The sequence below is a fragment of the Strongylocentrotus purpuratus genome, unplaced genomic scaffold (genome assembly GCF_000002235.5).
Source record: "Strongylocentrotus purpuratus isolate Spur 01 unplaced genomic scaffold, Spur_5.0 spur5_scaffold_6, whole genome shotgun sequence".
Classification (NCBI taxonomy): domain Eukaryota; kingdom Metazoa; phylum Echinodermata; class Echinoidea; order Camarodonta; family Strongylocentrotidae; genus Strongylocentrotus; species Strongylocentrotus purpuratus.
Window position 1 is genome coordinate 52,257,689 of NW_022145612.1, and position 22,448 is coordinate 52,280,136.

Sequence of the window (22,448 nt, forward strand, 5' to 3'; positions counted from 1 at the left end):
CTCAGACCTTGCTTTGTGAATTCGGGCCTATATGTATGAAATGTTTGGATATTTCACTTTAGACCCTCATTGTGCAATTTAGCCAAAGTTTTCCTGTTAACCCGTTTAATTCTTTTGTCCATCATACAATGTTAATTTTTAGGTATAGTAGTTATCATAAATTGTAAAATGTTTCTTGATCTGTTGCAAGCTCTGTGCCCTTTAACACATTTGTTCAATCATTTCTTTTTCCCTTTCCAATTTCCCTTTTCTTCCTTCATCCTTTCAAAAATTGATAAACCCCCTCACTGGCAGACACACAAATATGGGCAGAACACTTTATAACTCATTGTTATTCATATCCCTCTGTTAAATCTGTAATCTCTAAAATGCTGCAGTAAAGCATGTAGGTTGTTTGTCACACAGGTAAACATTGTCTTAGGGATCCACATTCGTTATACTTCCAACATGCCACTAGTCTAAAGCAAATAACTAGAGAATAACACAAATAATATAAAAAAGGATGACATTTTATTCAAATTAAGAAATAATGATTTACAGCTATCTAAAATGAATTAGAATCATAATTTCAAACACATTATCTACATAATCTTTACATTTCATTTTTACAGTAAACTTGAATAGACAATGACAAATTGAAAATGGACGGATATAGTATATGAAAGCTAATTTCAATCTTTTCCCTCTAACAGAAAGACAAGGAACAATATGTACAGACAGGCAATACAGATTACAGAAGACTCTATCACACTCTATTCAATGTAAGGTTATTTCTTTCCCTTGAAATATAAATCCACAATACACACATTTATTACATAACTCAAGTAGAATAGTTTGATCTAATTTGTGATCATGGTAAGTTATAAATTTGCATAATTTCATTTTTTTTGTCTTTATACTAAAAAGATATAATGCTGCTTGATATCATAAAACTATAATGTTTGCATCTAGTACTTTTGTAAGGAAGGGGGAGGATCAATGACTGTTCAATTTCTCTATTCCACATAATGAGCAGTAATTATGGATTTAAATGGTGCTCAGTAACAATGATTAGTATAAAAGCAAATTTACAAATAGTTGGATTCATTCATACACAAACATGATTTATGTTACTGCAAGCTATCTCTACTCCTTTGAAAGTATGTTTGCACATACAGAAAAGAGTTTTCTCCAAAATACATGATCCTTACTACTCAATGTCAGAAATATATCCTTTATTCTTAAATTTATCTATGTATTTGTTATATCAAAATGTATTTCACATGGTTCAAAATTATGAGATGAGTTGCATTCTTTCCTATTATTCCTGATTTTACAATTTTGTGTACATGTAAAATCCAATATTAACAAACATAAACACACACTTGCACACTCAAACAAATATTATACAATATCATAAGAATATAAAAACATATAATCTATCTATACAAAGAGGATATTCTACAATTCATAAAATTGTAGAAATGTCATAATTACTTTAATATTACCTCTTCATTCAAACCACTAAATAATATACATAAATTAGGCCTAACATAAATACATACTAGCAAACTCATTTTACGGCATAGTTAGCTATATAACAATGAGTACAACAGAGACATGTTGGTTACTGAATTCTTAAATTCATTCAGTAGAAGAAAATGATAATCAACAATGAGACTATCCATACATCATTGTTTACAGCAAATATTGAAAGTATTGATACTGATAAAAAAAATATATTGATGAAAATTAAAAAACCTTATTTTGCTACTTCAATTTTCAATTAATTTCAAATATAATATGCATATCGTGTAATAGACATTATCATTTAAATAATTGCATATATACATACTCAAAATTGCATACAATAAAATGGAGCTCAAGGTGAATTTTTGAATGATTATTACCTACCCTACTTTTAAAAAAACCTCCTACTTAAAAAATCTCCAATATATGTGTCCTTTCTAATCAATTTATTTGAGAATAAAATATTTTAATATGGTTTTTACACACACAAATCCTGTTTGTCATCAATTATAAAAATAAAAGTGAATAAAACCGCCCAGACCCTATCTGCTAAGATTTCTGATATTAATATGCTTAATATAAGTGTATTAATTGTCCTATGAGCCTGTATTTGTGTTGTAGCACTATCTCATTGTATGGAGAGAAGTGTGAATACAGGTTTTGAATAAAAGAGAATACTTCATAAGAAAATGCATTTTAAGTAAGGAGTCCCCCATCCCAAATGGGGTAAAACTCATGACTCTTATTCTTTAAAGTGATTTAAGTCAAACTTGGCTCACCTTTAAAAGTCCACTGACTAATAGAACACCAGATGTCAACAATCTCATTTTGAACAAATTACTCTAATTGTGTACCAAAATATGTCCAAAAAGATAATACTTTAATCATTGAATGAAAGTGAGAAAATATTTCATGGTGAAAATACTTTCATGGTTTAATTTAGTCACTGAATTATTGTAATTTGAACAGATGATGTAGAGGTTGACATTTGGTACTTCATAACTGGCTGGACTTATTCAATGCTTTTATTTGTGTTTAAACCTGGCCCTAGTAATTTAGTCCACTTTCAAGAATACTGACCAATGGCATGGAGTTGCAATAGGTATCGATGTAAAATAGTTTACAACTATTTACATCCACATTCAATATCTGCCTTAGTCAGGTCATTCCAGTGCCTCGGGATCGATTCAGAGTTCAGACCATGCATGACCAGCTGATGATGATGCAAGGGAATTTCAAGTTGGTACTCCATTCACGATCCGAACCTTTGCAGAAGACCCTGCCTTACGACTGTGGACTGTCAACACCTGAAACATTGACAATCAAACAAACAAAAACAATAACGATAACATTGTCACCATGTACATTTTGAAAGTTATATTAAAACTCACTTCATGTGACAGATAATCAATATACAGGTGTTAAAGTAAAGTTACCTGTTGCAAAGAAATATGTAAATTTTATGAACTTCAAATATTATCATTATGTCTGTAAATTACTCAGAGAGTAGGGAAGACAGTCTATCTGCAATGTAGTTTACATCAATTGTAATAACAAATAAAGTTTATAATAAATCTGATTAATATCAAACTTTGTATTGCCAATTTGCCATCATGTCTTTTTTTCAATTACACTAAAAATTTAAGCTAATAAAATCAACAAACCAACTTTAAGTATTCATTCAAGTATTTTTGCACTGCAAGAAACATTTCTTGCATGTAATATTATAATATAAATGCGAGAGGATCCTGTGAATTGAGCAACAGGACTCGATCTGAACAAAACTGTCTCCTGTTAACCTGTGCAAGTCTCTGCTGAATAGAAATCAAGTAAGCAAATTTGAGATAACTGGAAGAAAAGACTGCAATTCTAGGCGAAAGTAAATTGCAAACATGCCCTAACTCTCTCTCTAACACTATGATATAAAAATACTTAAAACTTGAGATTATGATTGATATAACAGGATCTGGTGGACTTACCTTGTTGCCTCTCTGTTTCTGAAAGACTAACCCTGGGTACCTGTAGACAGAGTGGGCATACATAGCTTCCCGGAACTCTTGCACTGTAGCAGTCTGCGACCACTTGGTCCTTGTCCTCTCAGAGTTTTTCTACAATAACAAAATATAGAGGAATGAGTGCACAGATTCCTGAAATGTTTTTTTGTTTTTTACTCTCATTACAACTTAGACTATTATCTGAAGTTGGCAGTTATGTTAAGCAAAAAGTAATCATAGATTAGCAAAGTATATTCTATGAGAATTAACTACCATAATAGCCACTTAGATAAGGCAGGCTACCACAATAATATTTCTTAATTCCTGAATATATAATTTCCTGAAACTCTACATTACCCTTCAATCAATAGTACCCTAATTCACATACCAGTCTTTATCTGAGTCTGACCTAGAAGCAAAACACTATTTTGTTTACATTAAAATACAATTTAAAAGTGTAGTTCATCTGTCACTGACGCCTCATTTGCCTAAAACTCAATACAACACTGATAGAAATACTGCAGCAAAATAAAATGAAGATAAAAACCAATAAACATAGTGTGCTTCACATTTTTAAATATGATAACACTCTGATATATAAGTACGCCTTTATGGCCTTTTTTCCCCTTCTCCACTTGCCATTCACTTACATGTTGACTAGCTTCTTTAAACATGGTTTGCAGAATTCAAGAAAAAAGAACAAATATCTTACCAGGTCTGCCAAAGGGAACTTTCCTGAGAACCCCTGACTGATGTCCAAATTATCCAGATCAATGAACACCTGTCCCATGTCCTCACTGTCTCCAACTAGAGCTTTGTCAAGCACATGCAGGACCAAATATCTGCAGAGAGGCGAATCACAACAGCAGGAATAAAGGGTTAAAACATATTTCCACAAAGACTTGAATATCAATAATAATGGTGGTGTGTTATCACCCCCCCCCCCCCATTTTTATTGTAGATCGACCAACCCATGTTAACAAGTTAAATTGTGTGAAAGCAGAATAACAAAGAGAACCATGATGGCGAATGGTTAAAAAGAAAATTGGGTCATTCAACTGTGATTTAACTTGCAACACATCTCCCACTTTCATAAAATGATTATCTACTAAATTCTCTTTTTAAACATATTTTTCCTCATTCTACCCAAGATACATCATTCTAGTCAATTAGAAATTAAAAAAATAAGACGATCATTAATTCACTGTAACAATAACGTTGCATATACACCAGTCCATAAATTGTAAAACTCATTGTTTGATAATCAAGGATGATCTTATCCAGAGGTCTTTTTTTGAAAATCGCTACCTGTTCCCATACAATAACTGATAATCATTGTCCTATTGCCGTGTCATGCATTTTACCCATCCTATGAGACAAAGGTCGTACCTGTTCGTGAACTCCTCCTGAGCCAGCGTGAAGTCAAAGGTCTCCTCCCAGACAGGATCCAGCATCTTCTTCTGGACCTTGGTCTCCTCAACCTTGTGTATGCCCGGAATCAGTACCTTGACGTAGGGGTGTGGCATCTTCTTAGCATCCCTGCAGACTAGTCCTTCTGCACTATGAACTCTGACCTTTAGGGTGTCTGGTAGCTGGTAGGTCAATGTGATCTCGAGCTCTCCTTGGATGCCGAGATCAGTCTACAGTAAGATAGGGTTAAAAAGCAACATGCATACGCATCAAAATAGAATAGTCTTCACAATTCACAAACATTTATTACATGATATAAAGACATGAAAATATTGAATGTTTCATGCTACATAATATAATATGACACATTTTGACGTAATGCATATTGTGACTGCTATTCAAGGAAAGGTTTCATGAGCATGTACTGTACATGTGCACTTAAACTATGATGTACAGTACATCATAGTTTAAGTCAGGATCAGAAGAATACAGAGATAAACAACTCTGGTTTAAAAATAAGCCCAATCACATAGATGCATCACAAAGACTAGTCCAATAGAGGTGTCTTACATTATTATTTATCTGGATTAAAGATAAACTTGAGTTCTGGTAATGTGATTGCATTGTGAAAGAAACGGTGTGGAATGGATCAGAAAAGTTGATCATATAGCATGTAAGTAATGGTGTGTAATGCAAGGTTCTGGAGTCATCAAAATCATCATAAATTTGGCAGAGTCTTGGTAAAGTATAACAATCACTTACACAGAAAGCTGTACATGGGACAACACACATGTTGTCGGGGCTGGTACTACCCTGATTTCCTTATCTTTCTATGCTCATTACTCAGCCAGTATACATTTCCTTCCAAAATTGTTTGGCACATGACATTTATTTGTAATCTTGAACATTCAGTGTAAGTTTCATTAGATTCTGTGAGAATTCATTTTCTTTTTTTACCAGAACTCAAGATTATCTTTAAACATGGCAATAAATGGAGAATTTTACATTTATCTTAAATCATGTGAGATTTGGGGTTAACAATGGACTGAAGATTTGAACATTTTTTAGATTGATGTTGCATTAAACAATCATGACTTTAACATTATGCACATAATCAAATCAAGAGAAGTCTATCTACCTCTGGTTGCAACTCAAACCAGCTGGTGATGATGTCACTGAAATCCATGCTTCCAAGTTGGATGATGTTCTCCCCAATGAAGTCAGCCTTCCCAAACGGATCATGACTAAGTACTCTCACTCTCAACTGAGTCTCTGCAATGTCCTCTTCACTCAACTTGAAGGTGAAGATTTCATTGAAGGTGGGATTAAGAGTCTTCTTGACATACTGAGTTGACTTCTTCCCTTCATCATGGAGGTCAGGAATGAGTTCCATCTAGATACAAGAAAATTTAGTGACGATTCATTTCAAAAGTAACTATCTTGTCTGAACTTAATTATGTAGCTGCATAATTACATTCCTAATCATAATGATAAGCAGATTTATTTTTCCACTCATACTTAAACATATTTGTTATCTAGTAAAGCACAAATGATAAAGGTACTGTATTTCCAAATTGACAGAAATATAGTTTATACAGTTTTAAGAATAAAAAATGATTTCACTTCAATTTGTGGAAGGTGATGAAATGAATGAAATGATAAAAGTATTCATGTTTTCAAAGCACATTATCACTTTCAAAATCAAGACTGCCAGAATCAATGTAAAAATAAGGGAAAAGTTAAAGAGCACAAGTAATCTAGATTATGTGTCTATTTCTGATATTCAATTATTGTAATTTACATGACTGCTAAGTAAGCATGTACATGTATGCTTTTGCAAGGAGAACCTAGATAGACTCGTGTTCTAATCAAGGTAGTGTTGTTATATTTATCTTACACTCCATCCCCATTTCAATCAACCTTAAATTTACCTGAACAAATGGATCAGATGTGCGCCCTCTGATGTCCTTTGCACTGAGATCCCTTGCAGATACCACTTTGACGAGAAGCATACTCCTTCGTTTATCATATTTCAAGGATAGTTTCACCTCTCCCTTGGCATCTCCCAATGTCTTGGTGACTGCTGGATCCATGCGCTTGAAAAGCTGCTTCAGAATAAAGATGCTCTCCTGCAGACATCATTCAAACAAAAAATATCAAAACCTCACTTTTATTATTGATTATTCCATTCATTCAAATTTCAGAATTCAGTCATTGACGATACATTTCATTTTCAGGGCTCAGATCAGGCTCATTCAATTTTTTTTTTTTTTTTGATAGACTAGATTTAGAATCTAGATCTAGACTAATTGAGTTTATTCATTTTGATTAGGTCTAGATCTAATAACTTCATTCTTTCAATTTCATTTGTTTGTTTCAAGTTGATTTTAATCATGTTGATTATTAAAGTTCATGAGATCACTGACATTGTCAATTGTTATTCATTCATCGTTGATTAAATTGAATTCATTGACTGATCAGATTCAGAATCAGATCTGACTTTTTAAAACTAAACTTAAAGACTGAATTAGTCTAGATCTAATCAATGTCTAGAACTTTCGAAGATAAATCTAGAAATTAAATGAATGGGGAACTTCTCACATTGTACGTTTCAAAGTCATTTCCCTGACTAGCCATCAATGATGCCGGAGTTTGGTGACGTCTTTTCTTCGCAGTTGTCATTGCCCGAGCAAGCTGCATAACTCGCTCATTGTCAGAGCGGAAATTCTGTTCGACTTGCGCCGACTCATGGGGTGCAGGCTCTCTTGCAGGGCCGCTGGTTGATGAATTTGCTGATCCCATTATCAATCAGTCTGAACTTCTGAAGCACAAGCTAGAAAAATAGAAATTGAAATTCAGTACCGAAGTGTCTTCTCTCACATTTCTTTCAAGCTCTAACTAAAGCGCGATCGGCAGTAGATGATTTACGAGTTGATGCAAAATTTCCTCTTGAAAACTTCGAGGCATATCGAGTTTCCGCCATCTTGTTTATTGAATGACGTCAATGCGTCATGGTTTCCAGAGTGGCTTATCCCCACTGACAAATTTCCATAATAATCCAAAGCTGAATTATATCATTACATTTATGGCAAAATCGCTATATAACTTGTTTCGTTAAGAAGTCATTGAAAAGAAATGGTAAATATGTATGCCACACTAAAGATGCATAATTCGAAGAAATGCCGCAGCTGATCGATTGAGCTGTGCATGGCCATGGAAACAGGCTTTGCCCATTACTCGGTCCAAGAGGAGTTTTTTCTGGAGCGGGAGCGAAATTTTGCCTCCGTATTGGCCTTGCTAGAAAATCACTCTTCATTTTGACATTGTCATTCAAGAATGGGCTTGTCATGAAAAGGTTACCCCGACATGGACATATTTGTTAAACATAATAAAAAACAACATATTAATAAATTTAACCTTACCAATTTTGAAAAACTTTTTGGCTTTTCATCAGACAGATTCACTTGTTAGTGCATGGCAAAATACTATATTTATATTTGTAAATTTAAGGGGGATTTGCCAAGTGTTGATCTTTTTAAGAGTTTTATAAAGAAACAAATAGAGTATTGAATATTTCTCAGCGAAAAAGAGAAACAAGCTTGTTTCGCATTTTAAGAAATGGCGATTTGACTTATGATATCATGTTGATTTAACTTTTATTCCTGTGCCCCCTTAATCCGCTTTATGCACTGTAGTTAAAATTATGATTTCTATGTGTAGTGTATACAAAGTATACCTCAGGGGCGCATACACAATACATGATGCCTTTCCACCTCGATTCCACAGAAACTGACGGTGTGGTGACATATGCTAATATCAACTATGAAGTTTAGAATGTTTTTTGTATTTGGGGGGTTTGTAGAGAATCTTTAAAAAAATAAAACTACTTATTAAGACCATGTTCGTGTGCGCCAGTCATGGGCGTCAATCCAAATTAGACAGGGGGGGGGGGGACACAACTTCAGACAGGGCGGCGCCAGGTTATTTTGTTAGGGGGCGAAAGGGTGCGCCACGCAGGGGGTGGGGTGTGCCCCCTCAGAAGTTAAAAAAAAAAAAAAATGAAATTGATGGATAGATGGCTCAATTTGGTGCATTCTTTTTGCCAAATTAAAAAAAAAAAAACAGTAGAACGCTGGGGGTGTGCCTCCCACAGAAGTTGAAGATTTTTTTTAAAAATTGATGGATAGATGGCTTGATTTGGGGCATAATTTTTACCAAATTAAAAATGAAACAGTCTTAAGTTCAACTAACAGGAACTAGAAAGCAAGGGGGGTAGATAGATGAAATTATCGTTTCCATTGAACAATCAGCAACAAGGTTTGGAAGATACAAGGGATTAATTTGATTTTTTTTTTTCAGTTGGTGAAAGGATTTTCATCGTAAACCAAGGCTTCCGGTAATGTGAATGTAATATTAATGACGCTTCTATTAATAAAATCTGATCGCCTGATTTGGCTTGATTTTTCTCAACACAGAGAGAAAGAGAAGGAAAGAAAAAAAAAAGAAGAAGATTTTAACCCAAAATCATGGGGGGGGGGGGACATTTCACCACCTGAAAATTCGTGGGGGGGGGGACGTGTCCCCCGTCCCCCCCAGGATCGACGCCCATGGTGCCAGTGATGGATGTTTTGGGTAAATTCAAGGTCTTTCTTTACTGTAATGGTTTTGTATATTTCTTGTCCTTTCATTATTGTTATTTGTACTTATACATATTGGTTTTTTGTGTGTTTGTTTGTCTAATTATTACCAATGACTTGTAAATATGTAATTTTTATATGATTGAAAATTTACTATAAACACACAAATAAAAATTAAAAAAAAAGAATGGGCTTGTCATATACACAATGCATGCCTAAATGCTTTCCCCAGAATTACATGACTGTGATCGAGTGCAGGCGCGTACGCAGGGGGGGGGGGGGTTAAACCCCCTAAAATGTTTGGGCTAAAGGAGGGGGGAAAATGTGTTCCCCCCCCCCCCTATTCAGCGGCTGGCTCAGTCGTTTCGAAATTTTTGGGACCAATCAAATAAAAAATGCTCTTACCCCCCGCTTATTCAGAGGAAGGCTGAGTCGTTGCGAAATATTCGGCGCGATTTTCAAATTTTAAAACACCCCCCCCCCTTGAAAAAAATCCAGCGTACGCCACCGTTCGATTGCCAATATTTAGAAAATTATTTTTACCTGCTATTGAGTTGACGTACTATAGCGCGAGTCGTGGAAAGATGGCAAAGGGGGTGGGGAACTGAGAACCGCGGTCGGAAAATAACGAAATGCGAATTTACACTGGCTACTGATTAGGGCGAGGGTAGGGATCATGGTCCAGTCGTCTTCTTTTCTCGTTCGTGCGCCCCTTTTTTCTCGCTTTTTAAATTTTTTAAATTTAGTTTTATCTCTCGATTGGGGTGCCTCCCCGGGGGTCTCAGTCATGTAGAAATACTGTAAGCATGCGTGGTCAGAAGTTTTCCAGACACCCCCTAAACGAGGACTTCTTATGAAGCCAAAATACACCCAAAATAAGGATTTTGCGTCGTTTTTTCCCGAAGTCACACCCTAAACGGGTATTTCAAAAAAGTGTACTCCTAGTCTCCTAAACAAGTATTAATTGTCAAATTGTAACCCCTTGAACATTTTGAAGTGCGATATGGATTACCATTTCAGTTGTTGACAAAGTGAAATAAATCAAATTGCGCTTCTGACGTAAAATTCACAATGTAACTGAAATTGATTTCAATAGAGAAGCAATAACACATACACTTCCAAATGAGTTTAACGGAAAAAAAAAGGATTACATTTCAGATTTGGTCTATATTGTGTAAAGTACATGTAGTGTTTAAAAAAAGTACACAATGTATGATGAACAGTTACTATTCTACTATGCAAAACAAAGTATATACAAATTATAAGGGACCAGCTATGTGCGTGAGACTTGGTAGGTCTTGGGCGGTATCGTGGGCATCCATCTTGATCTACTGAAGCTCTAAAGACCGGCAGGCGCAGGCGGCGACCGGTAGTCTCGCCAATGCGCAGTATGTCCCCCCTTTTTTTTCTCCCGCGGTCTGGCCCTGGAGGCTATAAAATTACCCTAAACACGTATCACCGGCGCGTACAGCACCATTTTGAAAAATACTCTTTTTCTCGAAAATGGCCCAAAATGGACGTTTTTCTATAAAAAAAACAAAACATCCCCTTATAGTTACGCGTTTTCGGTTTTTTGTTTTCTGCGCCCCTCCCTTTTTTTTAGAGGGAGCCATAAGGCACTAATCAATTTTCGGGTACTTTCATAAGTGTTCCCATTTTACATTGCACACATATGGATATAAAATTTCCCCTCATCTAGTAGTATTACGGCTAATTAGTGCGGGGTTATAGCTGGCGTTTACAAACAAATTATTGTAAAGGGTATCTCACAGTTCTCGAGGCTTATTATTTCACAGATAAAATAAATACAAACCAATTATACAAATACAAAGCAATATCTATCAGGGACGGATCCAGCCCCCCACCCCCGGTAAGAAATTCCTGGATCCGCCCCTGTCTATAAAAAAGGGCTCTGAGTCATAATAGGGATCGGGGTGATGTGGAATCAGTGTGGAATACGTGGGAATACGTGGAGGGGGAAGGAGAATTACAGATGCCAAGTCAGTAGCTACGTAGAGGGTAGTGGTTTTATTATTAGTCTTTTACAAGTATGATATTTGTATCTTGTGATTGTCTACCAATATGCAGCGAATAGATAGTTAAAACCTATTAGACTGGAACCTAAAAACTGTTTAAATACCGTGACCTTACCCCTGTTGACTCTTATAAATGAGTCGGAAGCTTACAAATTGGTGTATTTTAACTCGATTGTTCTGATTTTGACAGGATGTGACCATACAACGCCTGAAATTTAGGCTCTAAATGCCGACGTGTACGTGTCGTCACGTGACCCAGCCTTTTTTAACGTTGGCCAGTGTACTTGTGAGACGGTTCCTGCCCAAAGACCCATATTTACCAAGGTTTTTCTCTTGGTTTCTCCTCCTACAACATCTGATAACTTCCAGAAAAAGAAGCAATCATGGGTAAGTTGATGTTAATGCATTTAGCAACTGTGTTGGGACATTAATATCAATATTTAGTTCATTGTAAAAATGTAAAGAATTTGAGTTGTACGGACGCGTTGCGGCTGCTGTGATACTGTGAAATGAATGTAGCTTTCGATGTACGTGTCACTGACTGTGCTTGTGCTTGTGCTTGTGTGTGTAATATGAATGGGAATATGTGCCATCTGTGCACTTTGATTAACTTTGAGCTTTGAATGCGTATGCGATGAAGACAAGACAAAACCATCTTTTTACAATTTAGCAATAGACTAATAGGAATAGTTTCTTTGGCACCATTGAAACTGGCCATATTGCAAATGATACATCTTAGTTTAGAATATAGCGGTCTAAATGATCTGACATGTTTTTCAAGCGTGAAGTTTAGATCACAATTTTCAGACTTTTCAATTTTGAAAGCAAAAAAAAACACAAAAACAGATTTGATGATTAAATAGTTAACGGTCCATGGCATGATACTGAACTGTAATATTAGATTTAGAACAATATAGATCTACTTTGGTTTTATTGTATAAAACTTTGTTGTCATTATTCAAAGAATCACAACTGTAAAAGTGTGAGAAGTTCTGACATCTTCTATTCTTCAAAATATCTTCTTTTTCTTCCCCCCCCCCTTCTTGTTATTACTGCTTTGTCCCTACCCCTTCTTCTTCCTTCTCCTTCCTTCTCCTTCCTTCTCCTTCCTTCTTCTTCCTTCTTCTTCCTTCTTCTTCCTTCTTCTTCCTTCTCCTTCATCTTCCTCCATTCTTATCGTAGTTATCAGAGATATGCAACTATGTGCTGTATGACTTGTATTTCTCTAGAAGTAGGAGGAGAATGTTGGCTGCATCTCACGAAACCGTGATAAGTACAAGTTGAGCGTCACGCCAAACTTGTACTAGTGACAGTTTTGTGAGACGCAGCCCTGGTGTTGATGTTTCAAATTTGCCGTGATTGAATATGTTTGGTAATTGGTTTTTTGACAATTATCATTTTAATATCAACAAGAAATTCATTAATGAAAGGGGAAAAAGAGTGAAAGCCGTAACAATATTTTACTCTTTTGAAACAAACAAACACTTAGTTGTAAATAGAGAATTGTTTGACAATTTTTTTTTAATGAAGACACTGCCTATCTGCACCAAGATATCAACATTTCACAGTAAATTTTCTAAATTTTACAATAACTGACTTACTGAACATGAAAATGGCAGGTTTATTTTAAAAAAGAGGTTAGAATTATGATTTTGTGAAAGTGCACTCTAATTGATTTTCCTCTTTCCCTTCTTTTTTGTGAAGTCAATATAATGTTCGAACTACCTAATCATTTTCATGTTTTTTGGCTATGATCTCAATTCATTTTTTTTCTCCAATATTTGTTTGATTTAACAGTGAAGTTTCTGGAAATCCTCAAGCCTTTCTGTGCAATCCTGCCAGAAATTTCAAAACCTGAAAGAAAAGTAAGTTGACAGCACAGTGTGCAAATTGTATTTTAGTTAGAGTTTCTCACTTCCAATCTACACTCGTAGTACAAAATATTTGAAATACGAATTCAATTTATTGAGAGGATTACAGCTATGTAAAGTTGCAGCTGTTGTATATTTAATGATATAAATTGTACTGCTGAATGTAATCCAGAAGAATATAAGTTGTATGCCTTTGACTTAAAATGACCTTAAAGCTTGTCTTGTCTGTTTCCTTTCAGGAACATGATTCATGGGAGATAGCTCAAGGCTAGAGATTAACATGCCACTAGGGATATGTTACTGCAATGACACTGTAATGAAAAATTTGCAAATTTTGGTTTAAACATTAGTATGTGTATTCCATTACCAAATATCCTTCTATGGGGTTATATGATGATTAGGTACCTTTAATTTTAACTTGAATTGGTTATCATATTTTTACTGATTTCATGCATTATTGCATTACAAGTTTTATAACCCATTGATAGTATTTTTGGGCTCCAATTGCATCACTCTTGAGCTCCTATATAGCATGTAATGCTTATGTATGACTGATTCGATTTATGTTACTCCTTTTAAACAGATCCAGTTCAGAGAGAAAGTGTTATGGACTGCCATCACACTCTTCATCTTCCTCGTATGTTGTCAGGTGAGTTATGTGATAGAAATCGGTATTAATGCAATTTTCTTTCATGCCCATTTCCTTTGGCATGCATTAGAATAATCAGATAAGTTTGGATGTATAAAGAATTGATTGTACTAACGGGTAGATTTTTAAATTGTGTGACTCAGTTATAGGGACCTTGGATAATGCTTTCAAGTAACTGGTTGGCTTTTCTCGGTAGGATTTAAAAAGATCCTGAAATTCAGGAAAAATATGACTTGAATATGAGGGTGACATTGATAACAAAATCAATTACAAGATTTATATGGCCAAGTCAGTGTGGATTTCATTGTTATTCAAATATGCTATTGTGCTCCATAGTTTCTAGTATTTTTGAAATCGCTGTGCATCCTATCACAATGATGAACTAAAGATGATAACTGCGTTCATTACATGATTGAGGATTTCAACACTTTTCTCCTTGTCTCCTTGTCTGCAGATTCCACTGTTTGGAATCATGTCATCAGACTCTGCTGATCCATTCTACTGGATGAGAGTCATCCTAGCCTCCAACAGAGGAACCTTGATGGAGCTGGGTATCTCCCCCATAGTTACCTCCGGTCTCATCATGCAGCTCCTGGCTGGAGCCAAGATCATCGAGGTCGGAGATACTGCTAAGGACAGGGCCCTCTTCAATGGCGCTCAGAAATGTAAGCTTAACTCATTGCCGAGGGAAATCGGGATATTCATGTATTACACTTATGGTAATTAAAAGATATCAGTAGTCAAGGGGTTAAAAATAACCAAGGAAATTACATGTACATCAATATCTATCTTGAAAAAGGTATTGTGAGCTATAACTATTTGACTCTTAGTGTGTTAATTCATGAACACAATGTTGTTAATCCATGACCTCTTCATTATAAATAAGCTGGATTAGGGTATTCGTACAAAAATGTTCAGTGATTTTCTTCAAATTTGTCATGTATGATTACACCCAATAATAATTTTTTTCAATGAATTTTATATTTTTTTAATAAAAAAAGACCCAATTAGGTTGTTTGTCATCTAAACTTATATTGAGAATATAAGTCAAAGAAGGTTCTAAAATATTCATGTCATACTTTTATTTTATGCAAGACCTATTTGTTTGCTCTCTCTCTCACCAGTGTTCGGTATGATCATTACTGTGGGTCAAGCTATCGTGTATGTAATGACTGGTATGTACGGAGACCCTGCTGAGATCGGAGCTGGTATCTGCCTTGTTATCATTATTCAGGTTGGTCTTTTTAATATTTTGGTAACATTTTGATCATAACATGTAGTTTTTAAGCTTCTACCAACCTTAAATCTGTTATGCAAGCTTTCATCCACTCCTGTGGACTTTCTCAAGCTAAGTGATCAGTCTGAGTCACACGTTTGCTTCGCTGCACTACCTGGCGTTCTGCGATCACTGGACCAAAGATCGGTGACAATGGGTACCCAGAGTCCCTGTCTAGTGATGGCTTAATCCTCTTAATCCATATGGACTCTTTCACCTTTCTTGACCAGAAGTTACTTTCAAAGTCTATTATGAGGGCATCCTCCCATCCAATGTTTATGTCCTGTGTTGAGGGCGTGTTCAGCTAATGCTGAATGGGATGGGTTGCTCAATCTGAGGGCTCTTTTGTGTTCTTTTAGACGCTCATTAAGAGTTCTGCCAGTTTCCCCAACATATGAATTGTTACAATCTGTGCACGTAATCTTGTAGAAGCTTAAAAAACTACATGTTATCATTATCCCCAACTGATGAAAGTTTTCTGTATTATTTTGATCATAGTTTTATTATAAAGGTAATGATTACAAATAATAGTCTAGTGTGAAATAAAGCATTTCCCTATTACATATAAGCATTGCATATTTACAACATAAAGTGATTTCTTTTGTGTTTGATAATCTTTAATTCTGTTTGATATTACACAAAATGGCTTAGCTTCATGAGATGAATCATGATTTTGCTATGTTGGGCTAATGATGATCTCTATCAGTAATGTGTTGTATGCTTCTTTTCTTGCAGTTGTTTGTTGCTGGCCTTGTTGTTTTGTTATTGGATGAGTTGCTGCAAAAGGGTTATGGTCTTGGTTCAGGTATCTCACTTTTCATTGCCACCAACATCTGTGAGACCATTGTATGGAGAGCATTCAGTCCTGCCACAGTCAACACTGGACGTGGTAAGTCTGTCCTTCATATTCAATAAGTAGTTTTTGCTGTAAATTCACAAATTTAACGACATGCGACTCACCAATTCACAGAAAATTCCTTGTCCCTGTTATCAGCAGAAATATCTAGGAAACTGCTTGGAAAGAGTTTAAAGAAAATGGCAATATAACAAAAAAGAAATGAATAATTGAAGTTCCTCTCTTTTATAATGAGCACTACAAATCATGTTCTTTCCTTGCAGGAACCGAGTTCGAGGGTGCAATCATTGCCCTCTTCCATCTCCTTGCCACCCGTCAGGATAAGGTACGTGGTCTTCGTGAGGCCTTCTACCGTCAGAACCTCCCCAACTTGATGAACCTCATGGCAACTATCCTCGTCTTTGCTATAGTCATCTACTTCCAGGTCAGTAAGCTTCATACATCGTCATTCTGTGTTGTGCTGTCTCTTAACCCTTACTGTACTGGGCTATTTTGAGCACCCACTGACTGGGGGGGGGCCTGGGAGGCCCCCCCCTATGATCTCGGCCGTCGATTGTCCGATGGACACGAAAATTTGCATGTTTGTAGATATTTACGTAAGAAACAAGATGGTATAATTAGTTTTTTCCGAATATGCAAATTTTTGTCGTTAGCCTAATTAATTATGCAAAATGCGCTAATTTTATGCATTTTACCGAAAACGTGTCAAACTCCATGTTTTGAATGTTGAAACTCATTATTCATATGAAACTTCTTTTCTAACACAAAAGAGTTATTTTAATGTAATTAATAATGATAATTTATGCAAATTTTGATGCGATTTTCATTTTTTTTTTTTTTTTGATGACATGCGCATACTAATTGTTATGTAACGCCTTACAGGTATATCCGATTTTGACGAAAATGGTATCAAAATGTGCGTAAGACTTGAGGGAAAAAAGTCATGAAACGACAATTCAAAATTCCAAGCGGTTGCGGCGCAATCTCCGAAAATGTCGAGGGGGGGGCCTCCCAGGCCCCCCCCCAGTACAGTAAGGGTTAAAAAAAGCCAGAAGGGCATGATTTTTACGTCATCTTGCATTTTAGTTCATGTAGACCACATGCCCTTGTGCGCTCAGCTGGTCATAAGAGATACTGGATAGGCAATCTTCTTCCTAGAATTTGTTTTCTCTTTTTATTTTTAGGAGTTCATCATTTCGATTGTAATTCAGCAGATGTAGAGTGTGGATGTATTTTCAAAGGATTTTATTACTTATGTGAAATGTGTAGGTTTGTTAGTGAGATTTTATCCTTGGTATTTTTCTTTCAAGCCGTATTTCTCTGATTGACATAATTTCTAATTCCTACTGTGTGTTCATCTTTCAGGGCTTCCGTGTCGATCTGCCAATCAAATCAGCTCGTTACCGAGGACAGTACAGCAGCTATCCCATCAAGCTCTTCTATACCTCCAACATTCCCATCATCCTTCAGAGCGCTCTCGTCTCAAATCTTTACGTCATCTCGCAGGTAATTGATTATCAAAAATCATTTTTAAATGGAATCGCAGGAGTCAGAATGTCATTGCCTTACCAATATTATTTTGCAGTTCATAAAGATTTTGGCGCGATTCACAAAAGATTTTGTCAAATATACTCGAGACGAAGTGTTGAGTGTTAATTGCAATTTCCTTTTTCAATGTGCAGTTACAGCTGTAACTGATGAGTCATGAGTGATTATAGTTTGAATGATATATTCAGATTTATGTACTGCATGATACTTTCTATACTATACATGTACAGAGTTTCCTTTAATGTGGCTGCTGAAATCTCAGCTAGAAATCACTATTATGCAAAATCTTAATAAATTAAATTTGTCAATACTAATGCATTTATACTCCTGATTTTTACAGATGCTTGCTGTTAAATTCAGTGGAAACTTCTTTGTCAACTTACTTGGTGTTTGGGCTGTAAGTATTTTATGTCACTGTTGAAATGTACCAATCGTCTAAGTATATATTGTGCATATAGCTAGAATGAATAGAATAGTGTATCAGGCACGCATGAAACCGAAGTCGGACTACGGTTCTGTGCGAGCCCCATAATATGCAAGTTTGTACTTGTCTATTCATCAAGAAGTTTTACTGTTCACAGAGGGTATTCAAACTGCATTGTATCTCTTTGTAGAAGTAATATTTGAAGCTTAAATGTTGAATACAGCATAGCGACATTGAACCCCCTAATCCAGAACAACACATATTTTGGGGATTGGTACACTTAACAACTATTTTCCAGTAATGATGCAATATACAATGTCTGCTTGCTATTTTAAACTCTCAGTCATTCCTAAAAAGGATAAATATTTTATCCAAATTGGTCTCCAAATAACATTCATAAATGTAGATGCTAGTCAGTTGGGACTTTGTCCTTGTATTATTTACTTAAAACATTGTAACATAGCGAGTGCGGTACTTTTTTATCCTGTGCGTTACTGCTGCTCTGTGTGTATAAACCCACATGCAGAGCAGAATAAAGCACAGGAATATTAAGTTTGCTGTTTGCTTGGACTACATTTAAATCTCCTTGTGATTATTAACATGTGTGATTTACAACTGAGCAACAGTACATTCCCCTACATGAAAGCTAGAGGTTAAATACAAGCCCTTTGGAGGTTTGCATGTATTGAGAATGTTAATCAATTGTTTACTGAATTAATAGGAGCCACTATATTTGCATAGGTTAAAGGTTAATTTGTTGAGCACATAACCACCACCCCCCTCCATTTTAGACGATTATCATTAATTGTATAGTATTTTATAATGGGCCTTGTAAAGTACACTGTTGTAACAAACTATTACTCTTACTATGACAAGGTATTTTTGCTGGTTCTATTTCAGTTTGTATGAATCATGGTTTAAGAAGGTTTCAATACAACAAGGAAATTTCATTGGTCCCAAGGACTTTGTTATAACAAGGTTCCACTGTATAAGCTGATAGAGCACTTGTACTCTAAACATCCCTAGAGACATTATGATCTCCCTGATTGCGGATAAAATGTATTTTGTAAAAGATGGTCATAGTGTGTAATAGCCCTATAAAACCCCTTCAACCCTCTCTCTCTTTACTCGACCTGATACAGGAGGCTGGTGATGGAGGGCCTGCCCGCTCCTACCCTGTAGGTGGTCTCTGTTACTACATGTCACCTCCAGAGAACTTCTCCCGTTTCCTATCTGATCCCATCCATGCCATGGCATACATCGTCTTCATGCTCGGCTCATGCGCCTTCTTCTCCAAGACCTGGATCGAAGTCTCAGGATCATCTGCCAAGGATGTGAGTTAAATCCTCTCTTGGAACTTATATGTCTCAAATATAAGTAATATTGTGCAGTACTTTGAATATAGGGCCCAATGATTTTTACAGACTTTTCATGTGTTAATGTAGTGATCATATATCAATACAGTAATAACGTTTACTTTTATTAAATTGGCATGTAAATTAATACAAATGATTCATTAAAATGCAAGTTCAGGTGTAGAGAAATATATGATTTAGTGCTAAATATTTGTGTTATATCTTAGAAAGAGAAAATGTATTACAGGAAATTACACCATGAAAAGAATATGACAATTTTTTTATCAAAACGGTGAAGAATAGGGTTCCTTATGGAATCAAATTGATAGAAGGGGATTTAGCACATCTAGTTCTTTCAAAGTCATTCCTACCCCATTTTGTAAAGAGCAATAATTTGATTTTGTTTATTCTTGTTGATACAGGTTGCTAAACAACTGAAGGAACAACAGATGGTGATGAGGGGACACAGAGAGAAGTCAATGATCCATGAATTGAACAGGTGAGTTCATGTTGTAAATGGCTTGCAAGCCAATAGATAGTTTTATTAGACAGCTGAAAATTCATATAAAAACTGTGGAAGAGGTTAATGGATAAGATCGTTTAGAAATGCGAAATCAAACAATAATTGTTCAATACTTTTGAACGGTATTCAGTAGGCCATGCTATTTACAATTAATGAATTCTTATTGAATGTTGATCTTGGAAACTGAATTTGTGCCTGATAGTTAGCAACAACTTATACCTGGCAAATATTGTGTGATAAGGCAGTTTTGATGATGTGATATGGCCAATTGGAACAAAACTTGACCATGGTGTACAGGAGATACATAAAGTCAAATATATTGAAGCGTTCTATAGTTGCTGGGGGAAGTAGACATAGTTTAAGTGAACTGAAATTTGCTCCAGCAAAATTGTCTTCAGTAATGGAGCAACTGAAGCTGTCTCACATATCGTAGAACTGTATTAATTCATGTCTTGTATTCTAAACTCTTATCCATCTACAGGTACATCCCAACTGCAGCAGCCTTTGGTGGTCTGTGCATCGGTGCCCTGTCGGTGTTAGCTGACCTTCTAGGAGCCATCGGCTCTGGAACAGGTATCCTGCTGGCTGTCACTATCATCTACCAATACTTTGAGATCTTCGTAAAGGAACAAAGCGAGATGGGTAGCATGGGGGCATTACTCTTCTAGCACTAGTCAACTTAGCTAGAATAAATAATTAATTATCAAACTAGGATAGGTATTTTATTAGAAGTGATTAGGGTCGCATGAACCAAATCCATAATGTGCGTCTTGTCACTCTAAAAGCCAAGTTAACAGGACTGGTACGCCACTATGCATCTTATAAATGAGCCTGTGTTTGTGTCTTCGCTGCATCTCACAGTCATAAAAATAACACATCAGTTTATGTTTAGCATATTACTTATTTTTAGAGGGGGGGGGGGGGGACTAAAATATCTCATCTAGCCTTTCTAGCAATTGTGATGATAGCTGCATTGTTTACAGTGTAAAAGAATCCTGGCATTAGCAAGTAAGCAGGCAAGGTATTTCAGACTCTTTAGATTAGTTCTTGTCACAGAGAACTATACTGTAAATAACAAATCTCTGGCACAGTGTTCTTACTGTGTTCTGATTATTTTCGTTTCCATGTTTACTTTCTCAATTCTTCCCTTTTTACCTTTACATTTTGGACTTTATTGAAACAAATGCTAATTGCTTTAAATTGGAATTCAGATTCAATGAAATAATTCCTTGAATTTGTCTTGCCAATGTAAGGACCTCTTGTTATGCCATCTTTGCACGTTGGTTATCAGGGAAACCTTGAACTGTATGAATTGATGTCATAGAGTTATATGATTACGTGAACAGGGGATCGAAAGAATTGCGGTCTAGATTGTGCTATATGTCGTAGGAGTACGCCTGGAATTCTTTTCATCTCTGTTTCAAAATACAATGTGTGCATGTAAATTATCTATGATTATGTGGCTGTGTATTGCCTCATGCAAGTTTGTAATGTAATTGAGTAATGTAATTGACTGTGGATTGGTCAATTCAAGTTTTAATTAAGCGATGCTCAGCATGAAAAGCTGTAAATTGTCGATGTTTAGGCCTAATTTTTCACTCCAATCAAAATAATTGTGCAGCAAGTATGTCATTCAATATTTTTGTTTCATTCCAAGAAAAGTTTTAGTAATAGTTGATTAGTCATAGAGCCTTCAGTGTGTGTAATGTCATCTGTACGGGGAATGTGGGAGTTTTTATTATAGAGCATAAATATTATTCTCAAGTGTTCTTAAAGCTGTAGAACCCTGCCAATTTGAGCTCAAAATTTGTCCAAGTCTGAGAGTAGCAGACACAACATCTTACTATGTATATAAATGCTCGACCACTTTGTTTTTCGTTTATACATTGGTCACAATGCAAATGCCACCTCGTCCCAATCTATTTCTTTCTTCTTTACGTTCAAGCTGTTCTTTTTGAGTTGATATGTTAACATTTCTTTGCCATCTATTTCAGACAACTACCATTTTTGTCAGAGGTATATTTGTGTCTGAAGTAGTGACAAGTATTATTTGAAAGATTAAATTAAAATCTTTGGACAGTTAAATATTTTGTGAATGATTTTTATGTATGTGTCTCTTTGTTTATTAGTACTAACTGCCAAATACACTACCCTTGTATGTCCTTCATAGCAAACTACATGTAGACAAAATGGATTAAAACAAAGCATCCATGTCTGATTAAACGAACAGAGTTAGAAAATTATTATAAATTTATGAACATTCAAATCAGATTGATATCTTGCAGTAGGCGCATGCTTCCTAATGCTGTAAAGATATTTTTGATGATTATCATTGCAGAATTTTCGAAGTAACCCTTAAA

At 35.7% G+C, this 22,448-nt stretch overlaps 2 protein-coding genes across 2 annotated transcripts; one reads left to right on the plus strand and one right to left on the minus strand.

Moving 5' to 3' along the window:
* Window positions 1-495: 495 nt before the first annotated feature.
* Window positions 496-7,948, minus strand: LOC100892487 (synaptotagmin-2). Its single transcript, XM_030972527.1, has 7 exons — window positions 7,515-7,948; window positions 6,845-7,042; window positions 6,052-6,306; window positions 4,893-5,143; window positions 4,216-4,345; window positions 3,489-3,617; window positions 496-2,816 (listed from the first exon to the last, which is right to left on the minus strand). Exons 1-7 carry the CDS (start codon window positions 7,713-7,715, stop codon window positions 2,745-2,747), a joined length of 1,236 nt encoding a protein of 411 aa, XP_030828387.1. The 5' UTR covers window positions 7,716-7,948; the 3' UTR covers window positions 496-2,744.
* Window positions 7,949-11,767: 3,819 nt separating this feature from the next.
* Window positions 11,768-22,173, plus strand: LOC115919127 (protein transport protein Sec61 subunit alpha). Its single transcript, XM_030971944.1, has 12 exons — window positions 11,768-11,973; window positions 13,384-13,451; window positions 14,041-14,106; window positions 14,561-14,771; window positions 15,231-15,340; window positions 16,118-16,271; window positions 16,502-16,662; window positions 17,604-17,744; window positions 18,127-18,183; window positions 19,353-19,544; window positions 19,988-20,064; window positions 20,570-22,173. Exons 1-12 carry the CDS (start codon window positions 11,970-11,972, stop codon window positions 20,754-20,756), a joined length of 1,428 nt encoding a protein of 475 aa, XP_030827804.1. The 5' UTR covers window positions 11,768-11,969; the 3' UTR covers window positions 20,757-22,173.
* Window positions 22,174-22,448: the final 275 nt, after the last annotated feature.

What these genes read in the sequence shown, in the direction of transcription:
- LOC115919127 (XM_030971944.1), top strand. An exon ending in CTATAGTCATCTACTTCCAG is followed by an intron (nt 16,663 to 17,603) that starts GTCAGTAAGCTT and finishes TTCATCTTTCAG; the next exon opens with GGCTTCCGTGTCGATCTGCC. An exon ending in ATCTTTACGTCATCTCGCAG is followed by an intron (nt 17,745 to 18,126) that starts GTAATTGATTAT and finishes TGATTTTTACAG; the next exon opens with ATGCTTGCTGTTAAATTCAG.
- LOC100892487 (XM_030972527.1), bottom strand. Translation starts at nt 7,715, where the DNA reads ATGGGATCAGCAAATTCATCAACCAGCGGCCCTGCAAGAGAGCCTGCA. An exon ending in ATGACTTTGAAACGTACAAT is followed by an intron (nt 7,043 to 7,514) that starts GTGAGAAGTTCC and finishes TGATGTCTGCAG; the next exon opens with GAGAGCATCTTTATTCTGAA. An exon ending in GGTTTGAGTTGCAACCAGAG is followed by an intron (nt 5,144 to 6,051) that starts GTAGATAGACTT and finishes ATCTTACTGTAG; the next exon opens with ACTGATCTCGGCATCCAAGG.